General features: G+C 34.1%; 1 protein-coding gene across 2 annotated transcripts; it reads left to right on the forward strand.

Moving 5' to 3' along the window:
* The first annotated feature begins 2,136 nt into the window (after positions 1-2,136).
* Positions 2,137-15,866, forward strand: Vom2r19l1 (vomeronasal 2 receptor 19 like 1). Of its 2 annotated transcripts, XM_017590548.2 has the most exons (7): positions 2,158-2,354; positions 3,238-3,529; positions 3,865-4,677; positions 5,966-6,193; positions 13,116-13,239; positions 15,019-15,033; positions 15,112-15,866. In XM_017590548.2, exons 1-7 carry the CDS (start codon positions 2,158-2,160, stop codon positions 15,864-15,866), a joined length of 2,424 nt encoding a protein of 807 aa, XP_017446037.1. The 2 variants fall into 2 exon arrangements, with proteins under 2 accessions (XP_003748781.2, XP_017446037.1); XM_003748733.4 differs by having other exon boundaries at positions 2,137-2,354; positions 14,947-15,866.
* The last annotated feature ends 397 nt before the right edge of the window (positions 15,867-16,263 follow it).

The raw sequence follows: 16,263 nt of genomic DNA on the forward strand, positions 1-16,263 counted from the left end.
ATGACTTTATATGTTGCTTGACCCTGTTCCCTTACCACTTTCAATATTCTTTGTTCTGTACATTTGATGGTTTAATTATAATGCCACGGTAGGTTTTTCTTTTCTGGCCCTGTCTGTTTGGTGTTCTGTAGGCATTTGTATATTCATGGGCATTTCTTTCTTTTCATTAGGGAAATTTTCTTCTATAATTTAGTTAAAGGTAGTTGTTGACCCTTTGAATTGGGAAATTTCACTCTCTTCTGTGAACTTTATTAATTATTCTTGTGTTTGGTCTTTTTGTGGTGTCCTGATTTCTTGAATGTTTGGAACTTTTTGCTCTTTGTATTTTCATTGACTGTTGTTTTGCTGTATTCTATGGTATCTTCTATACTTGAGAATTTTTCTTCTATCTCTTCTATTCTATTGGTGATTCCTGTATCTGTGACTTTTGCTCTCTTTTCTATGTTTTCAATCTCCAGCATGTCTCCCTTTGTGTTTTTCTAATGTTTCTATTTCCATTTTTAGATCCTGGATGGTTTTGTTCAATACCTTTACTTGTTTGATTATGCTTTCCCGAATGTCTTTATGATATTTATTTGTTTTCTCTTTTAGGGCTTCTACTTGTTTACATGTATTGTACTGTATTCCTTTAAGGGAGTTCTTTATGTCCTTCTAAAGTCTTCTATCATCTTCATGAAATGAGAATTTAGATCTTTATTCTTGCTTTACAGGTGTATTGTTGTATCCATGATTTTCTGTGGTAGAAGAACTGGCTTCTGATGTTGCCAAGTAGTATTAGTTTCTGTTTCTTATGTTGTGCTTGCTTTATGTCATATGGTTGTCTCTAGTGATAAAGAGCCTCCCTGCCTCTGACTGGACTTGTACCTCCTTTTATCCTGTGATCCTATGATCCTGGGTATGTCAAAACACCTAGGGTATTGAGCTCCAGCTGGGCTGGGTGGAAAGGCTCTGGTCCTGACACAGGTGCAAACTGGAAAGCATTATTTGTTTCTAAGATAATAACTATAAGAATTCTTGACAGCAACTACTGCAATATAAAATTAGCAAAGATATATAGAAAATGAATTATAACCTAGAAGAAATGCGTCTAAACAAGCTATTAATCTTTAAGAACTGAAGATAAGATTTGAAGATCATGTTTTAGAACTCAAAAAATATTTAGCTAAATTTAACATTGATATTTTTTGGGAATATGATTGCTAGGTCATATGTAGTATTTGAAACAAACATACAGAATTTGAATTCAATTTGTATCTTGTTAAGTATTTAAAATGCAAAAGGATTGAGAGGGGCTTAATGACTGGAAGATAAATAAATAAAATATTTAAATTTTAAAAATATTCATATCAATCTTCATGCTACAAAGTAGAAGAAAATAAAATTCTAACTATACAAGAGAATATACTAAATGTATTTTTAAATATGATAAATAATGAATTTAATAAAAGTAAAAATATATGTAAGTAAATTGTGAGTCTATGATGACCCAGCTAGTTTATGATATAGCAGGATTAAGTGTATTTCTAGATTTGTCATTAATTTTAATTCTCAAGTCAATGTAAGTACAGATTTTATTTACATATTATGTACTTGTCAATGCTGTAACAGTGTTTTTACTGCATTTTCAGTGAATATCAAATAACCATGAGTCTACTTTTCCCTCTCTGGGGATTTGTGACACAGTGGCCAGTGTGTAACAATGACCTCAGACTTTGTGAGTCCTTCCTGAAGCTATAATGCATATCTCTTGGTAGATCAACTAAAAAAAGTCCATTAACATTATTTAATGTGCTTACATAAACAGATTTTGAGGCAGTCTTGGGACCAAATTTCAAAAAGTGGAATCTTTCCAGGGACTTTAATTTCCACAAACATATGTGATATCATTCTCTTAGCTATACCATCCTCATCTATATTTATCAAACAAGTTTATCACATGCAAAGTGGACATCAGATGCAGCTTCTCAGGAGAGAGTGTCAATGACTCTCCTCCAGGAGTGAGGAAACATCTCTAAAAAAGGAAAATATGTATACATATGTAATACCTTCCTTGGCCACAGTGATAGGAGTACATGAGGATATTTTTGTACCTGTTTGATTTGTTAATCTGTGTGGCATTTCACAATCCATATTTCTCAGAATCGGAGCAAGAAAATTATGTTCACCATGATTTTCCTTTTCTTGCTCCTGAATATTCCACTTTTAATGGTTGATTTTATTCATCCCAGATGCTTTTGGAGAATGAAGCAGAATGAAGACAAGGATGGAAACCCGGGAACAGGGTGCACCTTCTTTCTTCAATCAGTACACTGGCCTGTGGAGAAAGAGTATTACAGTGACATTTTCAATATACAGTAAGTGCTTTTTTGTCTTCCATGTGAAAGTCATCATGAATATTTCCAAAAAGTACTGAGGATGAAGAGCAAAACAAAACTTTCAGTCTTTTTGTACTGTGCTTTAAACCTGCAAAAAAGAAAGAACTTCAAATTCTATCAGAGAACTAATGCTATATTACCTCTTTAAATTTATACAGAGTGTATTTTTTTCTATCAGCTTCACAATTACAAGGATGAAAGCTGAACAATAAACAAATATGGAACTTTACCTAGCACATAAATCTCTCTCCTCAACAATGTCAATATCACAATAGACAATGGCATTTTATTTCAATGTGTTTAGGCAAAGTTCCATAGAGACTGTTTATGGTCCTCCCATCAGACAGTAGTTTCTAGTGCATGTGCTAGGGCCCCTAATGTTTGAGACAGTTATCTGTGCAGAGCTTTCATATAGATATTCAGTTACTTTCTTCAATTTTCTTCATGTGGTACCTGTTTATGTACTGATGCTGCATAAAAATTTAACTAAGAAGTATGTTCACTGTGAATTTCATGTTTTTTTCTATAAAAATTCACTGACTTTAAGATCTTCCAAAGTTCAGTTCTTTACTCTCTCTTTAGAAAAACAAAGGAATGTACAAACTCTAAGGGATATGTTTTCATTCTTTGAAATTGATTTTAATACTGATAGTGATGATTTCTCATTTAGGAGGGATGACCTTTCATGAACATTTCAAATTTTGTGCACTTCCAGCTTATTTTGTCTTCTCAACTACATTACACAGATCATTTCAATCTTTACAGGTGGGAATAATACAATCCACTGCAGAATTGTACGTGTATTAACTGCAAATGGTATCTGTACGTATCTGTCAATTATAAACACTGTATCCTTTTACAGAATGCATAATGAAAACCACAAGTATGCTCTGGCTTTGGCTTTTGCAATATATGAAATCAACGGGAACCCTGATCTTTTGCCAAATATGTCTCTAATATTTGAATTCACAAGAGATGTTTGTGATTGGGAATCTCAATTAAACAGTGTTATTCAATCTAGTTTAAAAAATCATAATATTCTGCCTAATTATATCTGTAAAGAATTCACCAAGTGTCCAATGGCACTTACAGGACTAAATTGGACAACAACTCTTAAACTTCATACCATCCTAAACAACTTCATATCTCAGCAGGTAAGTAGTGTGTGTTTGTATGTGTATGTGTATGTGTATGTGTGTGTGTGTGTGTGTGTGTGTGTGTGCGCATGCATGTGCAAATTGGGGGAAGGGTGGGAATTGAATCTTGCAGCCATATATCTGTTGGTGCCAGCATGACCTTACTAGGCTTGGGCCAATGTATGTAGATCAAGGGTAATATTCAGAGACATGTCAGGGCTTTCACATTTCCTTATATGAAATAAAGATGTGGGAAGGAATAATAGATAGTTGAGATTTCTAGAACATTGCAGAAAAATGTGTTTAAAAGTTCTAAGAATTTATTATACCTCATGTTGCTTCCTATGTTCTAGTTCCTTCAGGTGACTTATGGGCCTTTTCATCCTGTCTTGAGTGATAACGAAAAATTTCCCTATCTATATCAGATGGCTTCTGATGATAAATCTCTAGCCCTTGCTCTGGTCTCCTTCATAATTCATTTCGGTTGGAACTGGGTAGGGTTGGCCATCTCAAACAATGATCAAGGCATCCAATTTCTATCCTATTTGAGAAGAGAGATGGAAAAAGGTACAGTCTGTTTTGCCTTTGTCAACATGATTCCAGTCAATATGCATTTATACATGTCAAGAGCTGAAATGTATTACAACCAAATCATGACATCATCCACAAATGTTGTTATCCTTTATGGTGACACAGACAGTACTTTAGCTGTGAGCTTTAGAATGTGGGAATCTCTAGGTATAGAGAAAATATGGGTCACCAACTCATGGTGGGCTGCCACTCTTAGTAAGAAAGATCACACATTTGATAACTTGTATGGGACTTATGCTTTTGGACAACACCATGGTGAGATTTCTGGTTTTAAAAATTTTGTCCAGACATTGAACCCTGCCAAATACTCAGATGAACATCTGGTAAAGTTGGAATGGATGTATTTTAACTGTGAAGTATCAGCATCTAAGTGTAAGACACTGAAGAACTGCTCATCCAATCACTCATTGGAATGGCTAATGGTACATACTTTTGACATGGCCTTTACTGGAGGGAGTTATGACATATACAATGCTGTGTATTCTTTTGCCCATGCACTCCATGAGATGACTTTTCAAATATTTGATAATCTGCCTAAGGACAATGGCAGAGAACACAATTATAGCTGCAAGAAGGTACTGTTTCTACTGTTTGATGATGTTTCATCTTATCCGTTCCATAGTTTATGATACTGTAAAATGCCCAAACCATGTGTGCTAGAAAATATTTTGAAAATACAAAGAATTTTTACTGAGCCAGTAAATTTGATATTGGCATAAAATTCTACTATTAAGGAAATGGAATCAAAGGTATAATGTGTCAATATAGGCCTGTGATTTTTTTACAGATAACCTTAATATCATCATACTTTTCCTAATACTGAAAACATGTTAAGTCCATCTACATGAGTCCACTCAAAGATGAGTCCTTGTTCATTAATTCTCAAATACATTCTTAAAACTAAAGGGGATGACTTAACCAGAGATCACAACTCATTCTGTTCACAATCTAGGCTAGTGAAATCACTTGGTGCTTTGAGAGTACTTACACAGAAAATAGTGCTAAAATTCAGTTCATTATATTCAAATGTGGTCACGTGTATGAATATATATTTCTTACTGCATGTTTTTGTGTTTCTGTATGTGTCTGTATGTATATCTCTATTTATGCCTATATTTACACAATTTTTCTCCATCTGTGTGTCTATGGCTGTTGCCATAAATTTGCCTATTTCCATATTTTTCTATATGGTGGATTTTGTCAAAATATATATATTCCTATGTATCAATGCATGTGTCTCCATGTGTCTGTGCATTTTGTTTGTTTTTGCATGTGTTTTCAATTTTACCTCTATTTTTGCTTTACCTCTCAACTTTGTATTAGTTCATAAATTTATCAAGGTGTCAGTGTCACTCCGTATGGGTGTCAATATATGTCTATGTCTGCCTATGAATATTTCTTGGTACATCTGTTTCTCTGTATTTGTTTGTGTGTGTGTGTGTGTGTAGCTGAGTATGGGTTTTGGGTGTATTTGTGTCTGTTTGATGTTTAGATCCATAATCTTTCTCTTTTTGTATCTATATTTCATATGAGTTTGGAAATATATATGTATATTTTTGTATATAAGTGTGTGGTTCTGCTACATGTGTATCTCTATATGGATGTAAGTCTCTCAGTTTCGTGTGTGTATGTTTCATATTGCAAATACATATTTGCTGTCTCCATATATTCTTTTGCTTGATTTACAATCTCATTTTAGAAAATTAAAATTACAGGAGCATTATAATTTTTTAAATCACTTTATTTTCACTGAAAATGTTCATCTGCCTATTGTCAATAAAGTTGCCTTTAAAATGAAATAAGTATATATTTTCTTAATTTAATAAATAAAGTATAATCTATAGTATGTTGCTTGTCTTTCAGCTGTGTTCCTTTCTAAGGAAGACCTCCTTCACTAATCCTGTTGGGGACAGAGTGAATATGAACCAAAGACACAAACAGAAGGAAGAGTATGACATTTTTTACATTTGGAATTTTCCACAGGGTCTTGGAATTAAAGTTAAAATAGGAATGTTTAGTCCATATTTTCCAAATGGTCAACAGCTACATTTATCTGAAGATGTGTTAGAGTGGGCAAAAGGAAGTGCACAGGTGAGTTCAGCAAAATTATACTAACTTAAATTATACTGTCAAGTGTGTGCGTACAACTATCCTTGAAACTGACAAAATGGAACCAAGTATCATATGAGAGACTGATTTTTAGCATCTTATAATATGTTTAATTTTTTATGTTTTAGGTGACATTTTAGTAATTCATTGAGGATTTCTAAAATGCATATAATAGATTTGTATCATATCAAAACTTGTTTCATGCATTTAATATTAACTTAACTGTTTTAGAAACAGTATATTATTTCCAGTATTGTGAGCAATATTCTATTAGTCTCATTAGTACTACTACAGATGGACTTCTAACCTTATGATAAACGATTTAAAAGGTTGTTTAAAGACTCTGGTTTTTGTAAGGACAGAATAAATTCATCATAACTAAGTTACTGATTTTTATTGTGTTATTTTTAGGCCTGCTTAACAACTAGTCCTAAACTTCCAACACCCCTAGAAAATCATACGTTAACTGTTTATGATAAATTTATATTTTATATGAACTAAACCTTGTTTTTTAATTTCTTTTTTATGTTAGTATTAGAGTGTGTCTGCTTGTATATCTGTACAACTCCTGCATGTGCAGTAGATATAGGTAGCCAATGAGTTATTTAAATCTCCGTGAATTTGCAAGAGCTTCAGGCCACTCAGTAGATACTGGAAATCTACCATGGGTTCTCTTCATGAGTAACAATTGTTCTTGGGAATTTGTGCAGGCCTTAACTATGAATTTTAAAGATAATGCTTGCTAAAGTACACTTGTCTGGTCCCATTCATTCTTGCAAACATCATTCAAACAAAGAAATCTCTGCATAGTTAACTTCACTAAATGTGGAGAAATTGGTAGTAATAAAAATTTGCTTTTGACGAAATTTAAAAATTATATATATATATATATATACACTAGGTTTGGCATAGTTATGAATTATGATGTGATTAGCTTTAATGTATCATATTCAAACTGCCCTGCTTCAATGAAGAACTACGTCTTGTTGCTCTGATAGTATGACATTTAAAGTTACTATTCTACCTCAATATGATTAACAATGCCATTCTTAGAGAAAAGAATGTAAGAGCTGATAGTGAAGTTACAAAACTAAGTATCCATTTAGAGGATAGCATTGAAACCTCATATGTGTCCACACATGAGCCTTATAACCACATTCACTGGAAGAATATAGATTTTAAAAATGCAAACAATGTTCTACTCATATATATATTATGATCCCAATGTGGAATCTAATAAATAAAAAATATGAAGACATCAAGGAACTATTCCAAAAATTAGAATCGTAGATTTAAGCGGACGTATGTTCAAGATAAACTAAACAATGAGTCAAAGAATGATTATAAGTATCGTATAAAAAATCAAAGAGGGCAATAACATCTGTAGTAGAATTCAATGAAAGTGTGAAAACTTTAGTACAATGAAACAGTGAGTGCCAAAATGATAAAGGCATTCCTGTATATTATAAAATAATGAAAGAATTATATATATATATATATATATATATATATATATATATATATAAAACAAAATAAACCAAACAAATATCTTAATGATTAGCTACAAGAAAGGCATGCTCCAAGTTGAGGACTGGATGGCAAGACATGAAGAAAAAGCCATAAGAATTAGAAAATTCAAACTATGACAAAAATAGAACAAGGAAAAATGAAACAAGAAAATATGATTAAAATAAAATTAAAAACCGATTGTAACAAGACAATGAAGAACACCCTCTAGGTATCAATAGTGTATTCATTATAATATGGCAGTACATATCTACAATAATGTGGTAACTGTATATATCTGCCTAGTAGAAGCATATAAATAGCAACTTTTAAATAGCAAATATTCAGCTTTTGAAATTAAATAGTCCTTGACAAATTTTTCTTAAAATATATTGTGGAACAAGGAGCAGATATGAAAGCCTTAGTAGAGAACCCTCTTTCGCAGAAAGTTTCACACAGGATAACAGCAGGTTATACCAGCTTCAATCATTTTTAAATATAGTTAATTCTTTTATTCATCCTTTTAATTTCCATAATGATAACCATTTACACACCATCCTCTACTCCTATTCCTTCTCTTATCTTTCCTTTCTGTGCAATCCACTACTCCTTCCATCTTCAGAAAAGAGGAGCCCCCCCCCATACCCCAGGTATCAACATGTTTAGGCATATCGTGTTGCAAAACATCTAGAAACAGATTTGTGTTGTCTTATTATGATAAGAGAAAACAGCCCAGTAGGGGTAAAATACACCAAAGAAATGCAACAGAATAAGATACGGACCCTGGTATTGCTGTTATCAGTGCCACATAAAGACTAAGCTGCACAGTGGCTAAAAATATTTAGACTGCCCAAGACAGTCCCCTACATTATTCAGGGTAGTTGGTTCAGTTTCTGTGAGCCTTTATGGCCAAAGCTTGGTTTACTATGTAGGTTTTCTTGTGGTTTTCTTGACCTGACTTGTTTCTACATTCCTTCTTTTCCCTCTTGTTCAGAATTCCCAAAGCTCCACCTGTTGTTTGGGTGTGGATCTCCACACCTGCTTCCTTCAGTTCATGAGTGAACTCATCATGGATTTGTTAGGCTCTTGCCACCAAGTATAACTGAATATTATTCCCAGCATGCGGGGAAACCTTTATCATATGGTCTCAAGCTAGGCAACTTATTGATTATATATCCCATTATCCTCTCAGTTCCTGCCCTGAAATAAAGAACTTGTTTCCTCTCAAAGTCCCTCCAGAAGCCCTCAATTGTGGATAGCTAACACCAGATTCTTTATCACATATTTTAAGAGTTCTTTTTTTGCTCCATCTTTACTCCCACAAATCTTTAGGCATAATAAAATGTAGATCAAGATTTTGTAGATAGCATACTTTCTCAATCCCTATCCTGAAAAACTTGCCAAGTTTGTGGAGATGGACATTAGAGGCTCCATATCCCCTTTTGCTAGGAGACTTAGCTAAAGACACCTTCATAGATTTCTGGGAGTTTCCATTGCACTAACTTCCTAATTTAATTCAAACATGCTTCCCCATAACTAGGAGTATTTCCAAATATCCTGTACTTTACTCTCTCCCTATTATTCCATTCTGTTCTCATCCTCACCACACTCCTTTCAGTGTACAACCATATTCAGCCCTATATATATATTCTATTTCCCCTTCTCAGGGGATTACAATGGTTTTTCTTTGTGCTACTTTTTCTAAGCTTTCTTAAACTTCGGGAATTTTAGCACAGCATGGACATTCTTAAAAGAGGAGAAAAGTAATTATGTCTTTCACAAATTAAGAGATATAATTGCCAATCCAGTTACTATATACAGTGAGATTATTTCTTATAGTAAAAGGAAACAAATAAACCTTCAGGATGAACACAATTACAATAAGTCATAACTGATAAATGAGCAATATGAAGGACTTTTAAAGAACTGCATCATGTATAAGAGTAAGATGAAATCAAGAAGTCAAAATAACACATAAACAACATTCAAACACCTGGCAGAACAACAGCAACTAAAAATGTATCACACATTAAAATAAAAACTGAAAAATAATTACCAAATAATTTTAGTACTAATTGAATGCTATTGGTTATCTTCTTTAATCAAATAATACAGACAATGAGTTTGGTTTATTTTTAATGTACTATTTTATTGATTCTTTGGAAACATAATACAGCCTGATCAGAAACAGTTCCTAGTTCTTCCATGTCTGCCTCTCCATGACAGCACCCTTCCAAAAAATTAAAATGAAAAAGTCCACCTTCTGTTATTTATGTACTCATTGCAGCATTGCAATTCTCTCGGTTCCTGCCCTAAAAAATAGAATTTAACTGTTTCCTCTCAAAGTCCCTCCAGAAGCCCTAAATTGTGGATAGCTAACATCAGATTCTTTATTATATATTTTAAGAGTTCTTTTCTTCCTTCACCTTTAAGCTGCTCCTCTTTCTTGGATGGTGAGGAAAGTGATGATAGCAGTAGGAGTTGTTGTATAAACCTTTCCTAAATCTCCTTCACATCCATGAATTTACAATCATACACATATCTGCAAAGTAGTTGCTATCATTTTTAAAGCATCAGGAACAAAGAAAATGGGGTGCTATATGGTTTATAGTATTAGCAGAGACAAAACCCTGGTTCCTAAATGCAGCAGGGCCAGAGACACAGACAAGACCCTCAGAGTCAGCAGAGCCCATATATAACACGTGGTTTCATGCTACAGTCCAGAACATGAAAATTCCCAAGTCTTCAGCAATAATATGTGCCACAGAAGCCAACAGAGCGACTGATGCATTAGGACCCTGGACCAGACATAGTCATCAGGAGCAGCATGGGTTCTGACATCTCTCTTGCCTCTGTGGCAGGGAAAGTCATTCAGATCAGTGTGGATCCAGGTGACAGCAGATCCCATGCACCATAGCATAGCATTAGCTGTAGGACCTCAGGCCTATACATGCACATGTTGGTATCAGCAAGCACATATATTTGTAGAGACATTGATAAGAACAGAAATCAGACATATCAGCAAAGACTTAAGGGTGCCAGAGGACTATGGGTCTGTCAATAGACCTTAGTAGTAGTAACAACCTAAAAAGCACCATGGCTAAAGATAATAGCACAAGATACTAATTTTGATATGGACACTGGTGGAACGATTGGTTTATTAAAATTTAACATTTTAATCTCTTCATCCTGTGTCTACTTGATCCCTCAAAGAAGGGAGATGATAGAGGCTTGAAGTGGTAGTGGAAGAGTAGATGGTGGAGTACTCTCTTAGGTAGAAAGGGGAGCCTGATGGGCAGCAGGGTTCATAAAAGTGAAACAGGGAAGGGGCATAATATTTGATGTATGAATAAATAAAATGATTAAAAACAAAAAAGTAGACATCTCTTTATGACCACCCTTAGGGGCAAAAATACCTCACTTATATGCATTAATAGAGTACATCTGTAAAAATGGGCAGTGGACAACATAATAAAGTAGAACAGAAGTAGCATAATCAGACTACTACCTTGTTGATCACTATAGTCGGGCCTGAAATAATTATGGAAAAAACATCTAAAAATAGACATCGACAACGCAAAAAAAAAATTAGTCCTTGTTCCCAAATGACTTCATTCCATGAATATAAGTATGGTTCATCATTACTTATAATACATCACACAAATAAACTAAAGAATGGAACTATATTTTATACAAAACTACTTGCAGAAAATGCTCTTAATGCAATTTAGCATCACTTCAGTATTTAGAAAAGAACACACAAAATCTGCAACCTAGGAAGACACATGTTACTATAAAGTTTTCTCTATCAAAACTATAAACCTATTGATGAAATTAGAGTACATGGACAGGAGAATCCTATAATTTCCATTAAAATCAGAAATGAGACCAAACTTTGTAGTGGTACATGTCTTTAATTTACATTTTCAGAATTATGAGTAAGGAGAATCTCTCTGCAATTTTGTCCAGTAAGACTTTTGCATTGACCCTACTCAAACCCAGGTTGAAATTCATACAATGAGTTAAATGATATGAGGAGAATATGAGCAAGAAAATGCATACTCTTGGCTCATCCCAAAAACAGTCTTTAAAAGCTTAGTTTGAAAATGAATAATAAAAAATAAATACAGTGAAAAAAGGAAAATCTTGTGCCCTGGTATTTAAAGGAAGTTGAGATTTACTAATACTACAAAGGGAGACCCTTTTTTTTCCAACAAAAACAAAATCGAAAAAAAAATAAAGGAAAAGTTGTGGTTAATCATATTTCTATAGAACATGAGATGAATCTGTGAATAATAGATTTTGTAATGGCAATGTGAAACAAACAAACCAAAGGATGCAAATTCAGCACATAGTTATCAGCAAAATTTCAATGCAGCATATAGATACCCATCTTGAGATTCATTGTAAAATCAAGATTTTCTTAATTTAAGAATACTTAACTTGCATTAACTTTAAATTAACGTTTAATTTAAATCTCATTTAAGTTAAATTTAAGTTAACTAGTATTAACTTTAAGCAACCTAACTCTTCCTTAGGTTTTCACACTATTTGTAGGGTCTGTAAAGCCTTTTCAGCTCAGGAAATACTCCATCTTCATGCTTACCATAGAGAAACTCTGCACCTGCTAACCAAAATTGAAATACTGCTGGTCCTATGCTGCTGTTTTTCTGATTTCACTTAACTTGTGAAGGTTTTCTGTTCTGATGTTGTTGGGGTTATTGTGGTTATCTTGTATGCTTAAGGCCTTATTTCCCCTGTCTTGTATGTCATTTACTCCTAATTTGCTACTATGTTGCTGCTATTAAACTGTAACTATAAGAAACCTGTGGAGGAAATGGTTGATAGGCTCAAGGGTTACACTCAATGGAAAAAAGGGGATCTGGAAATGGGACTGAAACATAGTCACTCAAGGAGATCTGCTTACTGGCTTATTTTGCAGGTTTTCTAATGTATCACTGGCTACAACCAACACTACTCACAATGGGCTGGGCATTCCTACACCAATTACCAATTTAAAATATGTCTTACATATATGATGACAGGCTTGTCTGACAGAGATAATTCCTCAGTTGGAATTCTCCTGCCATTATACTGTATTTTGTGTTCATGTGACAAGAATTAACTAGAGTAACCATCTTTCAACCTCTGTACAGTTTTGACACAGGATGTTAGCAGATTTTCATTTCTGAATTTCAAGGAGTTGGTAAACACTCCAACTTTTCCTCCATTTATTTTCATATACTCATGTCTGCAATCATACAATGCAATAGATAAAACCTGGTAACTTAGTTGGGTGTATATAAAATTAGTTTATTAATATCACATTCTAATATAATGTAATTATTCAAGAGGTAAGTAAAACTTCTTTTAGCAGCATGTGTTTACTATTCATTAGATGCCGACTTCTGCATGCAGTGCTGATTGTGGTCCTGGGTTTAGAAAATCTTGGAAGGATGGAATGGCAACATGCTGTTTTCATTGCAAACCCTGCCCAGAAAATGAAATTTCTAATGAGACAAGTGAGTATTTCCTGCTGGAGTAAGTTCTTCAAATGGATTACCATCTTGCTCCCATATTAGAATGCTGAAGGAGTATAAAATGGAAGTTAAAAATGAAATAAGGTTCTTTCCAAATTTTGTCATCATAGGAATGCAATAATTTAAAATGTCCTTACTAAGAAAAATATGTAATAAATGATGGCACATTCTCAAATAAATAGTTTTGATAAGAAATCTTCAGTGCCAGTATAGTCTAGACAAGATATTTTCTAGTACCTAATGCTTTCTCAAAATGTATGTAGATCATGAAGCCTTAGAGCCTTTATTTATTTTGCTTCTATGTATGTGCCCTTGTATAAGTCTATGCATACTTTGTATGTGCAGAAGCACATGGAAAAGAAAATAAGGCATGTAAGTATAGGTAAACAAATCCAAATCCTATGTAAGAAGAATGAAAAGGACAGATATTCAAGTGTGTATTCCTTCCCTTAGAAGATATTTTGCATAATAAACACATTTTTCAAAAGTTCAACATTATTTAAAACTTAGAAAACAAAGGATCACTCTTGACACATGAGGTGAAAAAATGAGGAGTCCTTATTAATTACTCTTATACATAGTGCCAGTTAAAATTTGCCACAATTAAATACATAAAAATTGTTTTGTCCTGCATGGAATTAGACACAGATTGCAAATGGCACTGACACTAGAATATCCCACTTTAGTCAAGTAAATATTTGATCAGGATGAACTAAATACAAATGACAGGCATATAATTTTTCTGTTGTTTTTGGTACTAACCTATATAATTGATGGGACATCCCAAAAGGATATTTAATTCTAGTAAGATGGCTTAGCATTTAAATCCTTTCTCACTAAGTATGATGTTGTAGGTCTATCTCCAGAATACATCAAATAGTGGGGGTAACCATCTCCTACCTGTTGCTTTGTAACATTCAGACGGTTCTACACTAAACATACACATAAGTAATTCAACAAGGCTGTTTAGAGACAAGTGATCTTAGCAGAGTGAACCGAACTCAAGACGTCTCCAAGAGTAATATATTCTGGCACAACCAAGCTAAGGGTCTAAGTTCTTAAACAAATAAAATAATAATGACCTTCCACAAATATGTTGCTCCATGTAAAAGACTTCTAGGAAGTACATCATCCCTTAATGCAATCGTTCAATGTCTCACTGCAATGCAAACAGATTTTCTACATATGCAATGGTGGGAATTATAGAGTATTTTACCTCCCATAATCAGTTTACTGCTTTTTACTAAAAGGTCTAGGAATGTTATATTACTACAGTCATAAGAAGACAAAACTTGGAATGATTTTTACAATCATTTTTGCAGTAACAAATATCAATATTATATTTTTAAAAATATCAGGACTCACTCTCACCTTCATGCCTCCCCTATATAAACCCAATCATTCTCAAGTTCATGATACCTTCTGTTACTTTTCCACATTAGCACACTCATAAATATACACACCCATGACAAATGAAAAAATCAATGTAGTTAAATAGTTGAAAATATCTGTTGCTTTAATATCCACAACAATAATCATTATAAAATAGAATCAATTATTTCATGTAGCAGTGACTTTGAATGCATGCTCAGCAACCAGACTTACATAACACTTCTATATGCTTCAGTGAAATATCCTTCAAGTAAAATTGTTGAATCTGCACTAACAATACCTTCACTTCTCCATTAGATGTGGATGTGTGTGCCCGATGTCCAGACGACCAATATGCTAACATAGAGCAGAATCGCTGCATTCCTAAAGCTGTTGTATTTCTCAGCTATGAAGAACCACTGGGGATGGCACTTTCCTTAATCTCCTTGGGCTTCTCTGTATTCACAATTGTACTTCTTGGAGTCATTGTAAAGCACCACAATACTCCCATTGTTAAGGCCAATAACCGCACTCTCACCTACATCTTGCTTATCTCACTCATCTTTTGTTTCCTCTGTCCCTTGCTCTTCATTGGTCATCCAAACTCAGCCATCTGTATCCTGCAACAAATCACATTTGGAGTTGTATTTACTGTTTCTGTTTCCACTGTGTTGGCCAAAACAATTACTGTCATTCTGGCATTCAAAGTCACAGCGTCACAAAGAATGATGAAGTACTTTCTTGTTTCACGGGTACCTAACTACATCATTCCCACTTTTACTCTCTTCCAAGTTATTCTATGTGCAGTCTGGCTGGGAGCTTCTCCTCCTTCTATTGATATTGATGCAAAATCTGAGCATGGACACATCATTATTGCTTGCCATAAGGGTTCAGTCACTACCTTTTACTGTGTTCTGGGATACTTGGGTACCCTGGCCTCTGGGAGCTTTACTCTGGCTTTCTTTTCCAGAAACCTTCCTGGTGCCTTTAATGAAGCCAAATCCATAACATTCAGCATGCTGGTGTTCTGCAGTGTCTGGGTCACTTTCATCCCTGTTTACCATAGCACCAAAGGCAAGATCATGGTGGCTGTGGAGATCTTCTCCACTCTGGCCTCCAGTGCAGGGATGTTGGGATGCATCTTTGTTCCCAAATGTTACACAGTATTGTTTAGACAAGACCAAAATTCTCTTGTTATGATCAGAATGAAATCATCTTCCCATGCCCACATTTCATAAATTCAGAAAAATATATAGCTGGTTCATAACCACCAAATGTTAGATTATATTGTCATACCTATCTGGTTTTGGTATGACTTTATTTCCTCTAATGATATTGCCTCGCAATTCCATGTTTACTCACATTCCCATTGTCTCCTAAAAATCTTTCTCATTGTTCTAAAACAAAGTTCATTTTTCACAGAAGGAAATAATAGAATCCTGATACATTCTAAGAGTTAGAGAAGTCCTTTTAGGGGAATAGGGGAGAAAGGAATATTTTTACAAACAGATTGCTATAGTATTTCCAAAGACGAATGATATCTCTGCAGATATATATTCATGTCTTGCTCTTGTAGAGGAACTGAATCAATACACAGAACCTACCACTGCTCTTACAAAAGAGCTTTAACAATAG

The sequence above is a fragment of the Rattus norvegicus genome, chromosome 1, assembly GCF_036323735.1.
Source record: "Rattus norvegicus strain BN/NHsdMcwi chromosome 1, GRCr8, whole genome shotgun sequence".
In the NCBI taxonomy this organism is placed as follows: Eukaryota; Metazoa; Chordata; class Mammalia; order Rodentia; family Muridae; genus Rattus; species Rattus norvegicus.

Excerpts from the sequence above, each read along its gene's own strand:
- Vom2r19l1 (XM_003748733.4), top strand. The coding sequence starts at position 2,158 with ATGTTCACCATGATTTTCCTTTTCTTGCTCCTGAATATTCCACTTTTA. Across the intron at positions 3,530-3,864 it reads ACAACTTCATATCTCAGCAG|TTCCTTCAGGTGACTTATGG; the intron begins GTAAGTAGTGTG and ends CCTATGTTCTAG. Across the intron at positions 4,678-5,965 it reads ACAATTATAGCTGCAAGAAG|CTGTGTTCCTTTCTAAGGAA; the intron begins GTACTGTTTCTA and ends CTTGTCTTTCAG.